This window comes from Mytilus galloprovincialis, chromosome 10, assembly GCF_965363235.1.
Source record: "Mytilus galloprovincialis chromosome 10, xbMytGall1.hap1.1, whole genome shotgun sequence".
Taxonomy (NCBI): domain Eukaryota; kingdom Metazoa; phylum Mollusca; class Bivalvia; order Mytilida; family Mytilidae; genus Mytilus; species Mytilus galloprovincialis.
The window spans coordinates 7,205,030-7,221,250 of NC_134847.1; the positions used below are offsets into that span (position 1 = coordinate 7,205,030).

At 31.6% G+C, this 16,221-nt stretch overlaps 1 protein-coding gene across 1 annotated transcript in view; it reads right to left on the reverse strand.

The window, feature by feature from the left end:
- Positions 1-16,221, reverse strand: part of LOC143049759 (phosphatidylinositol phosphatase PTPRQ-like) — a 114,332-nt gene that overhangs the window by 10,546 nt on the left and 87,565 nt on the right. The window contains exons 18-28 of the mRNA XM_076223475.1: positions 14,162-14,254; positions 13,305-13,374; positions 12,178-12,351; positions 11,503-11,634; positions 10,102-10,231; positions 8,749-8,822; positions 6,809-6,914; positions 4,980-5,081; positions 4,506-4,587; positions 3,677-3,782; positions 1,403-1,485 (exon numbers count right to left, since the gene is read on the reverse strand). Of these exons, the coding sequence (XP_076079590.1) occupies positions 1,403-1,485; positions 3,677-3,782; positions 4,506-4,587; positions 4,980-5,081; positions 6,809-6,914; positions 8,749-8,822; positions 10,102-10,231; positions 11,503-11,634; positions 12,178-12,351; positions 13,305-13,374; positions 14,162-14,254 (1,152 nt within the window). The remainder of the gene's footprint in view (positions 1-1,402; positions 1,486-3,676; positions 3,783-4,505; positions 4,588-4,979; positions 5,082-6,808; positions 6,915-8,748; positions 8,823-10,101; positions 10,232-11,502; positions 11,635-12,177; positions 12,352-13,304; positions 13,375-14,161; positions 14,255-16,221) is intronic.

The window sequence follows — 16,221 nt, forward strand, 5'->3', positions numbered from 1 at the left end:
AAAAAAACCATAGCCCCCCCCCCAGAAAATCAAATGGTTGCTGCCTAACCAAATGTTAATAAGCTTGAAAATATGAAATTTAACAGATAGTTTTTTAAAGAGCATGCAATAGCGCAGCAGTTTCATTTCTACCTAAGGCTGGCAAGTAACATTTATAACAGATTATTACATTGGTTGCAATAAATTACATTGATTTTCCAGTTAAATAAAAACCGATAATTTCACATGTGAAATAAACGTGGTTATTTCACTCTCTGACGTCATACAACAATAGGCGTTGTCAAGACGTCGATAACGTCGGATCAAAACAAATTGTAAATGCGTAGGAAAAACATATAGTCCCTTACATTTTCTACATCCATTTCATAAAAAAAACCATTCGACAATGTAATAAAAAGTATAACTAATCGCCGTATTTGAATATCAAAAATAAGACAACTTGTGACGGAACGCCGCTATGGATTAAACTCGTGCTGCGCACTCGTTTAATCCATGCGTCGTTCGGTCACGCGTTGTCTTATTTTTTGATATTCAAATACGGCGATTAGTTATACTATAATTATTATGACTTACATGTATATTGTGTGATGAAAATCAAAGGTTAACAATATTGTTCTCAATATGAATATGCTTTATAATTAGGCACTGTATATTAAGCACATTGAGAAGAATTCAATAGACAAAATAATAAGTTTATATACTACAAGGGGTACAATCAAAATCACGTGATGGATATACACACACCGGAAGTAACAGTCGAGCAGACCGCTTGAAAGGTAAGTAGTCGTATTTACTTGTTTATATCAATAAAATTTAATAAATAAGGTAGTGCACCGAATGTAGGATACTATCTAGTTTTGAAATACACAATTATCCTTGCTGGAAAGCGTGCAGTTAATGCAAACACTTCGACACAGTTCCAAAATTTCACTGTCGAAGTGTTTGCAATAACTGCACGCTTTCTAGCAAAAACAATTGTGTATTTTAAAACTACATACTGTCCGACATTCGGTGTGCCAACTTATTAATCAAAATTTAATTGATATAAACAAGAAAATGCAACTACTAACCTTTCAAGCGGCGAGTTCGACTGTAACTTCCGGTGTGTGTATATCCATCACATGATTTTGATTGTACCCCTTGTACTAGGTATCGACAATAAATAAAACTTTGATTTGATTTTGATTTGATCAACCTTCATTACAAAATAAGCCATCATAAAATTCAAACAAGAGGCCCATTTAAATATCTCCTGTAACAAGATGCTATTGTTTTTTTTTAATATTAATTTTTCTTTTACTCAATAAAGGATGTTCCTATGATAGGAAGCTTATACATGTAAGAAAGAAGCAATTATTCCAATTTCTTAATAATTTGAGTATGAAATTCATGAATTACTTACAGGAATATAGTTTGCATTGATGAATGTAGATGCCTCTTCGTCATCATCTCCCAGTGGTAATAATTTGACAATGGTATTATCGTCTGAAAGTTAACCATAAATAAACATAATATTAATTTTTAAAATCTTTCATGTATGAAATGACATTACAAATTTCTATGTTATGCGTCTCTGCTGGAGAGTTGTCTCACTGGCAATTATACCACATCTTATTTTTACACAATACATAAAATATGCAGAGCTATTTCTATAACCATGCTTTCTATGAGCCAGACAGTTTATATTGGGAGTCTGTCCTCCTGTCAGATAATCTTTCCGTCTAATTCTGTTTCTGCTCCTAAACAAAGTTTTTTCTAAGTAATTTACTATGAATAACGTGTCTAAAATTTATGTGTCTAAATAATTCTAGTTTTATGAAACATTCAAAAATCCCAATAAACGAAGTTTGTGAATTTAATCTTTGAAATTGGGAAAATTGTTCTTAAATTTGAATTTTATGATAGAATAATACTTAATAAAGTCTTTCCAATTTTCTGTGGAAAGACTTATTGTATTTCTTCTGATTATTATTATATTTTTTTTCCGCCACATTTTGAAATTTTTGTTTCACAATATGTCGCTATATTATATTGTACAGTTTAAGCGCTTTTAAATTTCACCCTGCTAAGACGAATAATTTTCTTTGTAAGAGTTATCTCCCTATTCACTGTTTATCAAGTGTGTGCATCTCCTTCGTTACAAAAAAAGATAGTGACAAAATTCTTTTTACAAATTGTTGGTTACATCCTCAGGAATTTTTGGATAATTTGGATTGAAGCGATTCGATGAAATTTTATAGAAGTTATCTACCTTTACAAAATAAGTTTGTCGGTATGTTTTTTTAACTCATAAACAGTTAACCGTATAACCCTGGAATGTTTTTATTTAATGCCCCTAGGTCCTAACTTAGAAAATGAGGTCAAGGTCAAAGGTAAAGCTTAAGATCTTAATTGTGACTTTTGCTTGTTTTTGCATTTTCTCTGATACTTTGAAGGATACATATAAAAGAACAAGTGCAAAATGTCTGCTTTATTGTATTGAAAATATGCTACATTTAGTCTGATACAGTTTAATGGCATCTTATAGGAGTTGGTGCCCCTGAAATGTCTTGAAATGAGGTTATTTGATTATAACTTCAACTAAGTTCATTATAAAGCCATTTGACCTTGTACAAAAGGTTAGGTGACAAATGACCTTGAAAAATTATTACCGGAAGTGACCTTGAGAAACCGGAAGTAGCCTTTTTTGCAATTTTTCCATATAAAAGTACTCAAATTCCATATATTTTGTCATATAGATACATATAGTTATTACTGAAGACTAAAAATGACTTCCACAACAAACCGGAAGTGGCCAATTATCTCCCATTGCACATACAAAAGTATATAGAAACTTTATATTTTTGGAATCAGTGTGAAAGAAGCTATCATTTGAGACCGGAAGTGACATTCATTTCACCGGAAGTAGCATATTATCTCCCTTATTTCACTCAAAAGTATAATTAAACCATTATTTATCACATCAGTATGAAGAAACTATCTTCTTATTAAAATTTTTTTGATGTGGAAAGACTTTCAACTGTTCCCTGAACAATTGGTTTTTAATTTTAATTATTATTATTTCAAAGGGAGAATGGTCATAAGGGGGAGATAATCCTAATGTAGTTTTCAATTATGTCAGAATTATGAATTAAAATCAAATTCACATTCCACAAAATGGGATCATTCAAAACTTTCAGAAATGGAAAATAAGTTCTAGGGTTCGTAGGGTATCTGGAACCAAACATATTGTTTTTTGGCCTTATAGTTTTAAAGGCAGTTATTACTCTTGATAGCATACTCTCTAATGAGGGGCACAAAGGGGGTATCTGCATGGAATAGCCATATCCCTTGCACGTTAAAGACACCGTTTTAAATTTGAAAAAGAGCAGGCTAATGCCGCTACAAGGCAGCACTTGCACCCGCAAAGTGAAAAGGGATTAATGAAAGTTGCAAAACTTGTTTCCCAATCCACTATAAATAAATATGTTTAAACTAAAGTGAAGAACGTGAAATAACATTGCCATTTAACAATGAACGAACAATTAAAAATGTCTTGCACGCTGATCTTTTTACAAATTTCTAGAAACACGGTGAATAATGAACCTTTTACTCAACTGCACGTGAAATAAAAATGGCAAAACATGTTGCACGACAATAACCCTTTAACACCCTCTTAAATAACTAAGTAACTTACAAGGAAGAATATTAACATATCTGTTTTTCAGTTTATTGTCCTCAGTTTCTGCCAGCAAAGTGGTAACTCCTTTCATTGTTTTGGGGTCTGTCAGGGTTTTTAGTTCCTAAGAAAAAAAGTCAAATGAATAAATCTTCTTGGAATAGAAATACAGATGATTAATAACATTTTTAAAGACAAGATATTTCTGATGCATTTTAAAGGAATTCAAATTATTGAACATGTATATACAAAAGCTATGATATTGTCATTACCCATTATTTACTCAATATTTAGTGAGAGTGCATCATTTTGATATGTTAACATAAAACATCATCATAACATTGAAACTATTGTATTCACTGCCTAAATCTTCATTCAATATCTAGTGCTAATAATAAAATGTGTTTAAAAATAAATCATATAAAGCACATAGATGCTGCTACACGTCCAGCAGCAAATTAATATGCATATTCTGGAAAAGAACATGTCGATGCGCATTATATGAATGTTAACCCTACATTGTATTAGAAAGACACCCTGAGTCAGATTTTTAACAAGCTATATATAGCTAGTTCACAAGGTAACAGTCTGCAGGAAGATATGTCACCTTACCTGAACAAATTATTCTAACTTTGAGCCAACTAGCCTTTGCTCTTACTCATTAGTGCAGTTTTAGCGGAGAAACAGCCAATTCCACTTTTAAAGTCATTAGATTGACCTGGCCTGGGTTGTAACCCACTACCTCTCACACTCGAAGTGAAAACACAATCACTAGACCACAAAAACTGTTATCACTTTCAAAGAAGGAGTTTCATTAAAATATCAAATTAACTTCCTACATGTATACCTCATACTCATGGGCAAATCTAAGATTACTGTCTTTATGAAGCTCTTCAATTTTAGCCTCAAAATCTCTCAATCTTATAGGTCTGAAATGAATAAATGAAAAAAAGTTATAAACAAACTGTTCTTATTGATAAAAATATAACATATAATTAATACCAAGAAATGAAACTTTAACAGGTTTCTATATTGATGGTATATGATTTTCAAAAGCAAAACCCTTTTTTTTTCGCTTGAGAGTTAGATGATAACCATACTAAAATGATTTTCAAACATTTTTTTTGGTCAATGACCTGAGTCAAGTTTAATTACAATTTAGATTTTATTTGTCAATACTCTGGGTAATTTAGTATTTGACCTATTATATGGACACTTTACTATTGGAAGACTGCATGCTGCCTGTAAGATGTCGTTATTTAATTGATGAATTACTAACTCACTGATATACTAGCATCTCCTTCATTTCAATGCTCCTTACCGATTTTTCTTTATATTTTTCCTCTCTACTGAGGGAGTCTCCAGTCCTGCCGGGTTACTGAAGTCAGGTTCAGCCTCCTCCTCCATCTTCTTTGGTATATTTCTTAAAATAATTAATTAAATATTTCAGGTATTTCTCATGTACTATGATAATCTCTTTATAAAAGTAATAATAACAAGTGAAACTGCGAGCTACTGCTCACTGATGATACCCCCGCCACAAGTGGATAATATTAATAGTGTAAAAATATGCAAGTGTTCGGTAAACAGGAAGTTGTCGAGTGATGAATCTGAAAACGCATCACACGGTATAGCTGACTTATAAAAATCCTGAAACCAAATTTCAGAAATCCTTGTATTGTAGTTCCTGAGAAAAATGTGACGAAAATTTTTAACTTGGTTATCATGTGTAAAATCATACAAGTGTTCGGTAAACAGGAAGTTGTCGAGTGATGAATCTGAAAACCCATCACACGGTATAGCTGACTTATATAAATCCTGAAACCAAATTTCAGAAATCCTTGTATTGTAGTTCCTTAGAAAAATGTGACGAAAATTTTCAACTTGGCTATCATGTGTAAAATCATACAAGTGTTCGGTAAACAGGAAGTTGTCGAGTGATGAATCTGAAAACGCATCACACGGTATAGCTGACTTATATAAATCCTGAAACCAAATTTCAGAAATCCTTGTATTGTAGTTCCTGAGAAAAATGTGACGAAAATTTTCAACTTGGCTATCATGTGTAAAATCAGACAAGTGTTCGGTAAACAGGAAGTTGTCAAGTGATGAATCTGAAAACGCATCACACGGTATGGCTGACATATATAAATGTTGATACCAAATTACAGAAAGGGTGGATGTGTAGTTCCTGAGAAAAATGTGACGAAAGTTTCATGGGACGGACTGACTGACGGACGGACTGATGGACGGACGGACGGACTGACAGACAGAGGTAAAACAGTATACCCCCCCTTTTTTAAAGCGGGGGTATTTTAAAGCGGGGGTATAATAAATATCTCTATCTTGGAGATTTGTGTAAACTACAAAAGAACTGTACATGTGTACCAGTATCTCTGATGTAGGCAATTAGATGTGTTATGTGGATGTATTACTATGGATTCATTATTCGTAGGAAACCAATTCTGTCGATTTCGTGGGTACAGTTGAACCAATAAGAAATTACACGGTCAATGAATAACTAAATTTGTATAGGCTTGTCACAGCAGACATCAGTAAAACCACAAAATTAAATATCTACAAACGTGTAAGTTTTTCCTAATCCACGAAAATAAATGAATCCACAATACTATAATTCTTAGAAAGAAGATGGTATTGAAAATTTCCCAGTTTACCATGATGCTTTTGTATATATATCTGTATGTTGAATCTGTATTTATTGGAACTGTATTGCCTTATCCATGATTGTTGTGATTATTACATGTATCAGCCTCTTTTTTTGTTGGAATCCAAAGTAAAAGAATGTAATATGAAAGCTTTTCGTTTATTTATATTTTATAATTGTCTTTAGTGCCCCAAACCTAAGTTTGATATATAACAATGCTATCTGAACTATCTGGGGAAAATACAGATATGAAAAAAGAAAATTAATAAAAGAATTGTAATTTATTGAGAGTGTAAAAGCTTTCTACCAAAGCACTGTTTGAACGGGAAAAAATGGAACATACTAATATTGTGCAAACATTCGGTACTTAAACAACCTTGAAATAAACAGTTAAATCAAGTGTTTACTTAGTTTTTCTATGTTATGGAACAGTTTGAAACTTCTATGTATTGTAAATTTGATAAAAAACAATTTTTCCATTGTACCTGTTCCTTTTCTTTTTTATCACAACAATAATGATGATGACGATGATAAAAACAACTACAGCAGCTGCAGCTCCTGCTATGATGGCAATGGGTACATCCTCTGGCTCTACAAAATAAAATAGACATTAATTAGTGAGTCTGTCAAACACATGATTGGTGACATGGATTTTTTTAAGGGGTGGTTTGACAGACGTAACTTAATGTAAAAATAACTGTATCATAGTACATTCAAACTTTGAATTATTAAACTTCATTTGTAATTAACAAATTAGAATTAGGCAAAATGAAAAAAAACAAAACTTTTCAGTAACAAAAAAAAGTATGAATTTTCTTGTTTCATTTGCATTCTTTATAAGATCATTTTCTTACAAAGGGTAATGAGTGTTAACATAATTGTTATCCAATTTTTCTAAATATTCATAAAACATTGAATAAATTGATTTTTTTTTATAAAAAGTACATCCTTCATTATTCTATTATAACACCATAATGCCTAAATGATAACAAAAGAAGCACATAACCACCATTTATTACTTCATTTAAAACAAATCCCAAATTTATTACAACAAAATGCTCCACAGTTGTTAATTTTCTAATGTATAAATTTAAGCTTTGAAATTTAATTAATAGGTAAATTCATTCATATTGTAATATTCGTTTAAACAACAGGACTCAAAACTTCAGTGCAATTCATTCAAAAAGTTTCGATATCAATAAAAATTGAAGGATATGAATCCATAGGACATGATGCTCCTATCCCATTCTATATTTCCATATTCAATGAACTGTGAGTGTGAACTGTAAAATCAGTAAAATTTGTGAGCACTATAATAGGATGTACAATTTAAATATTCAAATCATAATGTGTAGTAAGGTAGATAAGGGGTGTAAATTAAAATTGATAGCAATTTTTAATATTTTGCCAAAATGTAGTTTAACTATTTTTTCCTCTCAAAAATTAAATAAAAAGTATATGTCACAGCGCTTCTATTCAGCTGTGCCAGTCCAATTAAATAACAATAGTGTCTGTCTTGTAGATGTGTATTCAGAACATCAATTACAATAGGTTTATATGGTTGAATCATAGTACAAATGGTGTATGGGACTTTTACATACTTCTGATGAATGTGACAGAGAAATTCAGGATCTTTCACAAAATTAATCAAGTTGACACATTCAAATTGATGCTTTTCCCTTGCTTCTTAGAATATTGATGAACAAATGATTATAATTAAGCTCCAAATGAATTATTTAAATGATGATGATCTATTAAAGCCACTAATGACAAGTTGGATGTTTGGATGAAATTCTATCAGCACTAGAAAATCTATTAAATAACATAAAAAAACTGAATGCCTCTTTTTTGTTTCTTATGCATGCCAACAAAGCTATAAAAAAAGATGCATCCATTTCTTATATATTTACATACTACAATTTAAAAACACAAGCATTATCAGTTATTGAATCAAAATTTATAAATAAAATTTTCAATCTAAAACAAAATAGTCATACTGAATGTGTGATTAAAATTAATGAATAAATAACACCATTTAGCATAAATTATTCTCATATCATTTAAATTACAGGGTACAGAACACGTCTTATAGAGAAAAAACCATATCAAAATACAAGCACTATCAACAAACAATCATCAATATTTTTTCCCAAAGACATGCTTTAAATATGTATGTAGGAAAATATAATGATGATTAAATGTTAATAAATAAATGCCTGATTGCACATTTTCTATTTCAGAAAGAAATCCTTAGTACATCGAGCTTGCCAGGGAGTGTTTTTTTCTTTCCTCGGAGTGACATAAACATTGATGTAGTATTTACTGTTTATTTCAAATTTTGGTCTGTTATTGTTTACCAGACTATTAACATTTCTTGATATAAAATAAGAATCTTTTTTTTTTTTTTTTATACTTTATTACTTACCAGGTTGTGTTGGAAATGGTCCAAATTTGTCAGATTCTGTGCATCCACCAGCAGTACAAGTAAATGCCACTATTCTATAAAATATATAAAGTTTTAGTTTAACCAGGTGCTCCAAAGGGCGCAGCTTTAAATGACTGCATAGGTCGAACCATGAACAGTTGGGCAAGTATAGACACAACATTCAAGCTTGATACAGCTTTGAATTTGGGTTGTGATCAAATTTTTGACATAATATGAGTTTCTGACAAAAAACAAATGTCAAGATCTTACAAATCTATTGCGCAATATGGTGCAATTAAGATTTCTTCTTCAAACTTTTCAAAAATTTGGAATTTGAGAAATTTGTAAAAAAAAATGAAAACTACTACCACCCGTCTCTTTTTGGCAATTAGTTCAAAACCTGTCATTTCTTTATGTAAGGGAGGTAAATCTGTTTTGAATTATCTCCCTTACACTGCTTTTAAATTTTCTTAATTGTCCATTGACCAGAAAACCCTAGTTTTTCCCTTTTTTGGCCCTTTTGCCCCTAATTCCAAAACATTTTGAGCAATAACCCTCAAAAATCAATACTTACCATCCTTTCATGGTATGGAAACTTATGGTGTAATTTCAAAGAGATTCATACACTTAAACACAAGTTATTGTTTAAACTACAAAAATGCTTATTTTGGGCCCCCTTTTTGGCCCCTTATACCTAAACTATTGAGACATTAACCCCTAAAATCAATCAAAACCTTCCTTTAGTGGTATTGAATCTTCTGGTAAACATGTATAGAGATCCATCCACTTAAACAAAAGTTATTGTCTGTAAACTATATGCGTCGAAATATGCGTCTTTGACGCAGACGACGACATGATACCATTATACGATGCAAAAATTTTATTGCGGTCGTATAAAAATGTTTTTTTTATCAAATTATTAAGTCTGTCTGACTGTCTGATTATTTGATGCTGCTTACTTAACATCCACCTGCAAGTAATATTTAATTTAAGTGAAAATTCAACTTGATCTGAAACTTTTTATGATATGACCTTAAACCAAATATCTAATCAACTTATCAAGATATGCAAATGAATATCAATATACCTGTTGATCTTTTTTAGGGCTGAAAAATAATCTCTATGCAATGTCTGTAATGTTTTAAAATTGAACAGTTATGAAAACCCTACAATAAAAATATTCTATTATTTTGTATTTCAGTGGTCCATCATCAATCAGTCTAATACATGTACATATTTACGTACACTTGCATAAGGTTGATTTCTATACGACCTAGCTCATAATGATGAGACTGATGAACAAACAGATTGAAAAAGAAGGATACTAATGAGATTAACATGACCCTATCTTACGTATAACTCTTTCCAGGGGCTAAAGGTCCATTACAGTAGACTGTATCTTCTCGTTTGGAACACTCATTATCTTCTCCTAGCATAAATTCTACTTCATGACTACTTCTCTTGCGGCGTCCTACTGCAGTATCTAAAACAAAGATATCTCTTATTAGAAATTATTCTTAATTAGGAGTTATCTACCCTTTTCTAATGTAGGTATTGTTATACGACGTGCGTATAGAGCAACCTCAAACATTTTATACTATCATGAATATTAAAAATATTTCTCTCAAACTCAATATTTACCATTTGCCTTTTTGGACCAGAAATAAAGTGCTTTTCTAGTTGTAAAAGGAAATTCAAACAAATCCTTTGCCAGAGGCGGATTTAGGGGGGGCCCAGGCCCCCCCCTTTTTGGGGAAAAATTTGGTTGCTTATATAGGGAATCACTGAAGCGTGACTGGAGCGGGCCCCCACTTATGAAAATTTCTGGATCCGCCACTGTTTGCTGACAACAAAAAATGTTTTCTGATGTATAGCTATGCAATAAGCATACCATTAGCTATTAACTAGCAATGATTATAAAAGGAATAATGTTAAAAATACCAAAAATTGAGCTTAAGTTGAAAAAAAGTTGCTGGCATTATTATCCTTTTGTTGCTTTTGAAAAGTTTTTTCATTGGAAATCATAACATATTAGATAATATACAATGATGTGCCTCACTGTAATTTTTTTTACATATGAATTACAGATGAGGTTCCATTAATGGGACAGAAACACAACTAGACTAAAAATAAATAAATATATGTATGTATAATTTATCATTCAATGATCTTTTCAATTTAGTGGGCCTGACAGGAGTTTAATAAGGACTCATCAGTGATGCTCAAATGAAACAAGAATGTGTCCCTAGTACACAGATGCCCCATCCATACTATAATTTGCTATGTTCAGTGAACCGTGAAAATGGGGTAAAATTTCTAATTTGGCATTTGAATTAGAAACATCATTTCATAGGGAACATGTGTACTAAATTTCAAGTTGATTGAACTTCAACTTCATCAAAAACTACCTCAACCAAAAACTTTAATCTGAGGTGAAACAGACAGACGATCAGACGCACAGACCAGAAAACATAATGCCCATAAATGGGGCATGAAAAGTTAAAAAAGCCAAATAAACTATGACTCAAAATTTTGAAAAACTTTGCAAAATGCAGCTCTAAGGTAATCTATCCCAGAGGTAGAAAATCCTTAGCATTGAAAAAAATCATGAACACAGTTAATTTATATTTTGACCATATGGATAACTCCTGTTAACACAGTGCTGACTATATTAATAGCAATAGACAGAAAGTATCACTTTTTGTCATAATGCATTTAGATACATCAAATGAATTTAGCTATATGATTACTTACTGTATCTTTCAACAATCCATGTGTTGTTAGTAGCTCTGTAAGGATCTACAAACCCTGTTTTCTGAGCTTGTTTCCATGTTTTGAATGTCCCAAGTCCAAATGCATTTCCCCCTTTAGTTTCTGTTCCATCACCTGAACAATTAAATTATTTTTTGTTTTAATCTTAAATATGGCAGGGTATATAGCTATCCCTCATCCCTTACAACAAAAAGGCACAAAGTACAGATCTGAGAGTATTCCAAGTAACTAATAGTTAGTTCAAAGCAAATACCAACTAATGAAAAAAATCATGTATCTATAAGACTGAAATATGAATCAGTAAACATTTAACATCCAATGGCTTTAGTATAAAGACAAGCCCATTATAAAAGAAAGCATTGAACAGAACCAATTATAATGTGCAAAAGCTTGCATTCACAAGAAATTTCAAGTTGGCACTAATCCTGCATCTTTGAGATAACCGAACTATAAAAGACTTAATATTGCAAATCTGTCTGTCCTTAATTCCAGTTGATTCACTAAGCAGCAACTAATAATGGAATTACTGTCATTCTGTTCTGTGACAGAGTATATATGAAACATTTATCAACAAATTTAAAGAAAATGCAATCAATTATTCAGTTCTTTTGTGCTACTAATTTTCTATTGAATATTTAACTTTCTAAAATGACTTACCATAGTTATCACATTTGACCCCTGTACAAACAATCACTCCCCAGTCAGTGAAAACACCATTGTCCTTGTTATGGAAAAACCAGTCTCCGTTCAGTTCGACACTAATAGTTCTCTGTGTGCTCACTGCTTTACCTATTTCAGTAGTAACTGGACTAAATGCTGGTGGGAGTGGAGCTGAAATATATATCCTTTATGTATCATAACTTTTAACAAATATTAAATAGCAAAGCAATATTTCCCACAGCACATAAAGAGAATTCAGCATGGAACTTTCTATGATAATGCTATGAATATAGCTTGATATAATTGGTGACATCAGTAATGAAAATATGTTTTCAAAGTTTTCAAGATTACTTTGGATTCATTTATTTTTCGTGGGTATCAATTTTCATAGATTGCTGAAAACTTGCATATTTGTGGATATTTGATTTCGTGGTTTTGACGATCTCTGTATCAGTTACAAAGTCTAATAAAGGTATTGTTTTTTGTTATAGAAACATTTGATTTTGTGGTTCACTTGTACACAAGAAACTTAAGAAAATTGGTATCCAACGAATAATAATAAATCCACAGTAGCTATATATATATACAACAAAAGGATTCCTGTACGAATATTGGTGAAATTATACCTCTGAAGAATATAAATTGCAATCACAATCTTGTACACTATAAATATGACAATATTCAGCAAATATTCATACAATAATCCTATAATACAATCAAGTAGCAGTATAATTTAATGACAACATCTAAATCTCTTTAAACTCACAAGTCTTATAATATCTACTATTAAGGATGTTCTATACTCTGTTTCAAAATAACAGTTTTAAAAAGACTGTTTTATATTGATAGCATATAAATAAAGGAACTAAAAAAGGAGAAAAAATTAAGAAGTGGTCCAAAGTGGAAAGTCACTTAATTAATAGGATTATAACATTATATATATGATTAACTTGTTATACTATTCAACAAAGTTATTTTTAGGTGATTGCATTGTTATCAAACACGTCACTAAAAAACACATCATAAAAGTCTATTATTGTGTGGGTGAATTGGTTCAGTTTATGCACCAACAGTTTCCTATAAAAAGGTGTAAGTAATCCTATAATAACTTATAGACAACTTACGCCCAGGCGCTGCATAATACATAATACTTTCTGGCTGTCCCTCTTGTGAAATTGTATTTACTGCTGTCACCTATAGTGAACAAAAAATTATACATTTAAAAGTCATATTTCAATAAAAAATAAAATGGAAATAAATTCATATAAGGTGTTGATTGTAAACTTTGATCATAAATTGTAGGAGGTTTGGGTTGGTTTATAAAATTAAGATTAGAACAGAAAGAAAAACAGTGTGATCAATCTGAGACTGAAACTGGTCACAATCTGAAACATGACCATATGCAATCAAAACTATATGTCATCTGTTCTTTAATTCTATCTTATTTAAATTTAGACAATTTTGAACAATAGCTACCTATGTACAAAAGTTATGGAACTAGAAAATAACATCATCTAACAAAAAATATTTCATTCTGAAAAAACTACAAAGTTGCAGTTATCAAAACAAAAAAATAATAAAAAAAAACATTGATACATACAATTTCTTGGAGTTAATTCTATACGAGATAAATTTAATCTATTTTTGGTTAGAATATACAAAATTTATTGTCAATATTTTGATGTGTGAATGATTTTATACATGTTGTATATTGAATGTGTAATGTACATGATGTATGCATGCATTTGTCTGAGGACCTCCTTAAAAATTAAACAAGTTTTAATTGAGTTACCCTCTTTAAATAAATAAAAATCCTTAGTGCTAAAAATATTTGTAAAACAAGATATCTTATGGTTGCCTATAATTGCTTACTTTCAATTCTTTGAACTTTGGTGGATGTCTCATTGGAAATCCTACCTTAACTTCTTATTTGTATATTATCAACATACAACTGAATGTAATTCTCTAATCTAAAACATACCTCTATTTTGTACCATTTCTCTGTATCTACAGACAAAGTTTCCATCAAGTTGTCTGAATCAGCAGAAGTTCTACGGGTTTCTGGTGTCATTATCTGTAAATACATGTATTTTTTTTTTCAAATAGGTGGATAGATTTCTGAAACCATAAATTACTGATAATTTCTTCCATTTTAAATCTTTTACATCTGATTATCAAATTAATTTACAATTACAACCTTAGTAAAAATAATTATGACATTTTGTAAGATATTGATTTTCTCTTTTGTATCTATCACCTCTATTGGCCGTATGACATTTGCGCTGATTATTAAAATTGTCATTCTTTCATTTGCGCCAATTTCATTTTTAGCTCACCTGGCCCGAAGGGCCAAGTGAGCTTTTCCCATCACTTTGCGTCCGGCGTCCGTCGTCGTCGTCGTCCGTCGTCTGTCGTCCGTCGTCGTCCGTCGTCGTTAACTTTTACAAAAATCTTCTCCTCTGAAACTACTGGGCCAAATTGAACCAAACTTGGCCACAATCATCATTGGGGTATCTAGTTTAAAAAATGTGTGGCGTGACCCGGTCAACCAACTAAGATGGCCGCCACGGCTAAAAATAGAACATAGGGGTAAAATGCAGTTTTTGGCTTATAACTTAAAAACCAAAGCATTTAGAGGAAATCTGACATGGGGTAAATATGTTTATCAGGTCAAGATCTATCTGTCCTGAAATTTTCAGATGAATCGGTCAACCCGTTGTTGGGTTGCTGCCCCTGAATTGTTAATTTTGAGGAAATTTTGCTGTTTTTGGTTATTATCTTGAATATTATTATAGATAGAGATAAACTGTAAACAGCAATAATGTTCGGCAAAGTTAGATTTACAAATAAGTCAACATGACCGAAATGGTCAGGTGACCCCTTTAGGAGTTATTGCCCTTTATAGTCAATTTTTAACCATTTTTCATAAATCTTAGTGATCTTTTACAAAAATCTTCTCCTCTGAAACTACTGGGCCAAATTAATCCAAATTTGGCCACAATCATCTTTGGGGTATCTAGTTTAAAAAATGTGTGGCGTGACCCGGTCAACTAACCAAGATGGCCGCCACGGCTAAAAATAGAACATAGGGGTAAAATGCAGTTTTTGGCTTATAACTCAAAAACCAAAGCATTTAGAGGAAATCTGATGTGGGGTAAAAATGTTTATCAGGTCAAGATCTATCTGCCCTGAAATTTTCAGATGAATCGGTCAACCTGTTGTTGGATTGCTGCCCCTGAATTGGTAATTTTGAGGAAAATTTGCCGTTTTTGGTTATTATCTTGAATATTATTATAGATAAAGATAAACTGTAAACAGCAATAATGTTCAGCAAAGTTAGATTTACAAATAAGTCAACCTGACCGTAATGGTCAGTTGACCCCTTAAGGAGTTATTGCCCTTTATAGTCAATTTTTAACCATTTTTCATAAATCTTAAGTAATCTTTTACAAAAATCTTCTCCTCTGAAACTAATGGGCCAAATTAATCCAAAGTTGGCCACAATCATCTTTGGGGTACCTAGTTTAAAAAATGTGTGGCGTGACCCGGTCAACCAACCAAGATGGCCGCCACGGCTAAAAATAGAACATAGGTGTAAAATGCAGTTTTTGGCTTATAACTCAAAAACCAAAACATTTAGAGGAAATCTGACATGGAGTAAAAATGTTTTATCAGGTCAAGATCTATCTGCCCTGAAATTTTCAGATGAATCGGTCAACCTGTTGTTGGGTTGCTGCCCCTGAATTGGTAATTTTGAGGAAAATTTGCTGTTTTTGGTTATTATCTTGAATATTATTATAGATAGAGATAAACTGTAAACAGCAATAATATTCATCAAAGTAAGATTTACAAATAAGTCAACATGACCGAAATGGTCAGTTGACCCCTTTAGGAGTTATTGCCCTTTATAGTCAATTTTTAACCATTTTTCATAAATCTTAGTAATCTTTTACAAAAATCTTCTCCTCTGAAACTACTGGGCCAAATTAATCCAAATTTGGCCACAATCATCTTTGGGGTATCTAGTTTAAAAAATGTGTG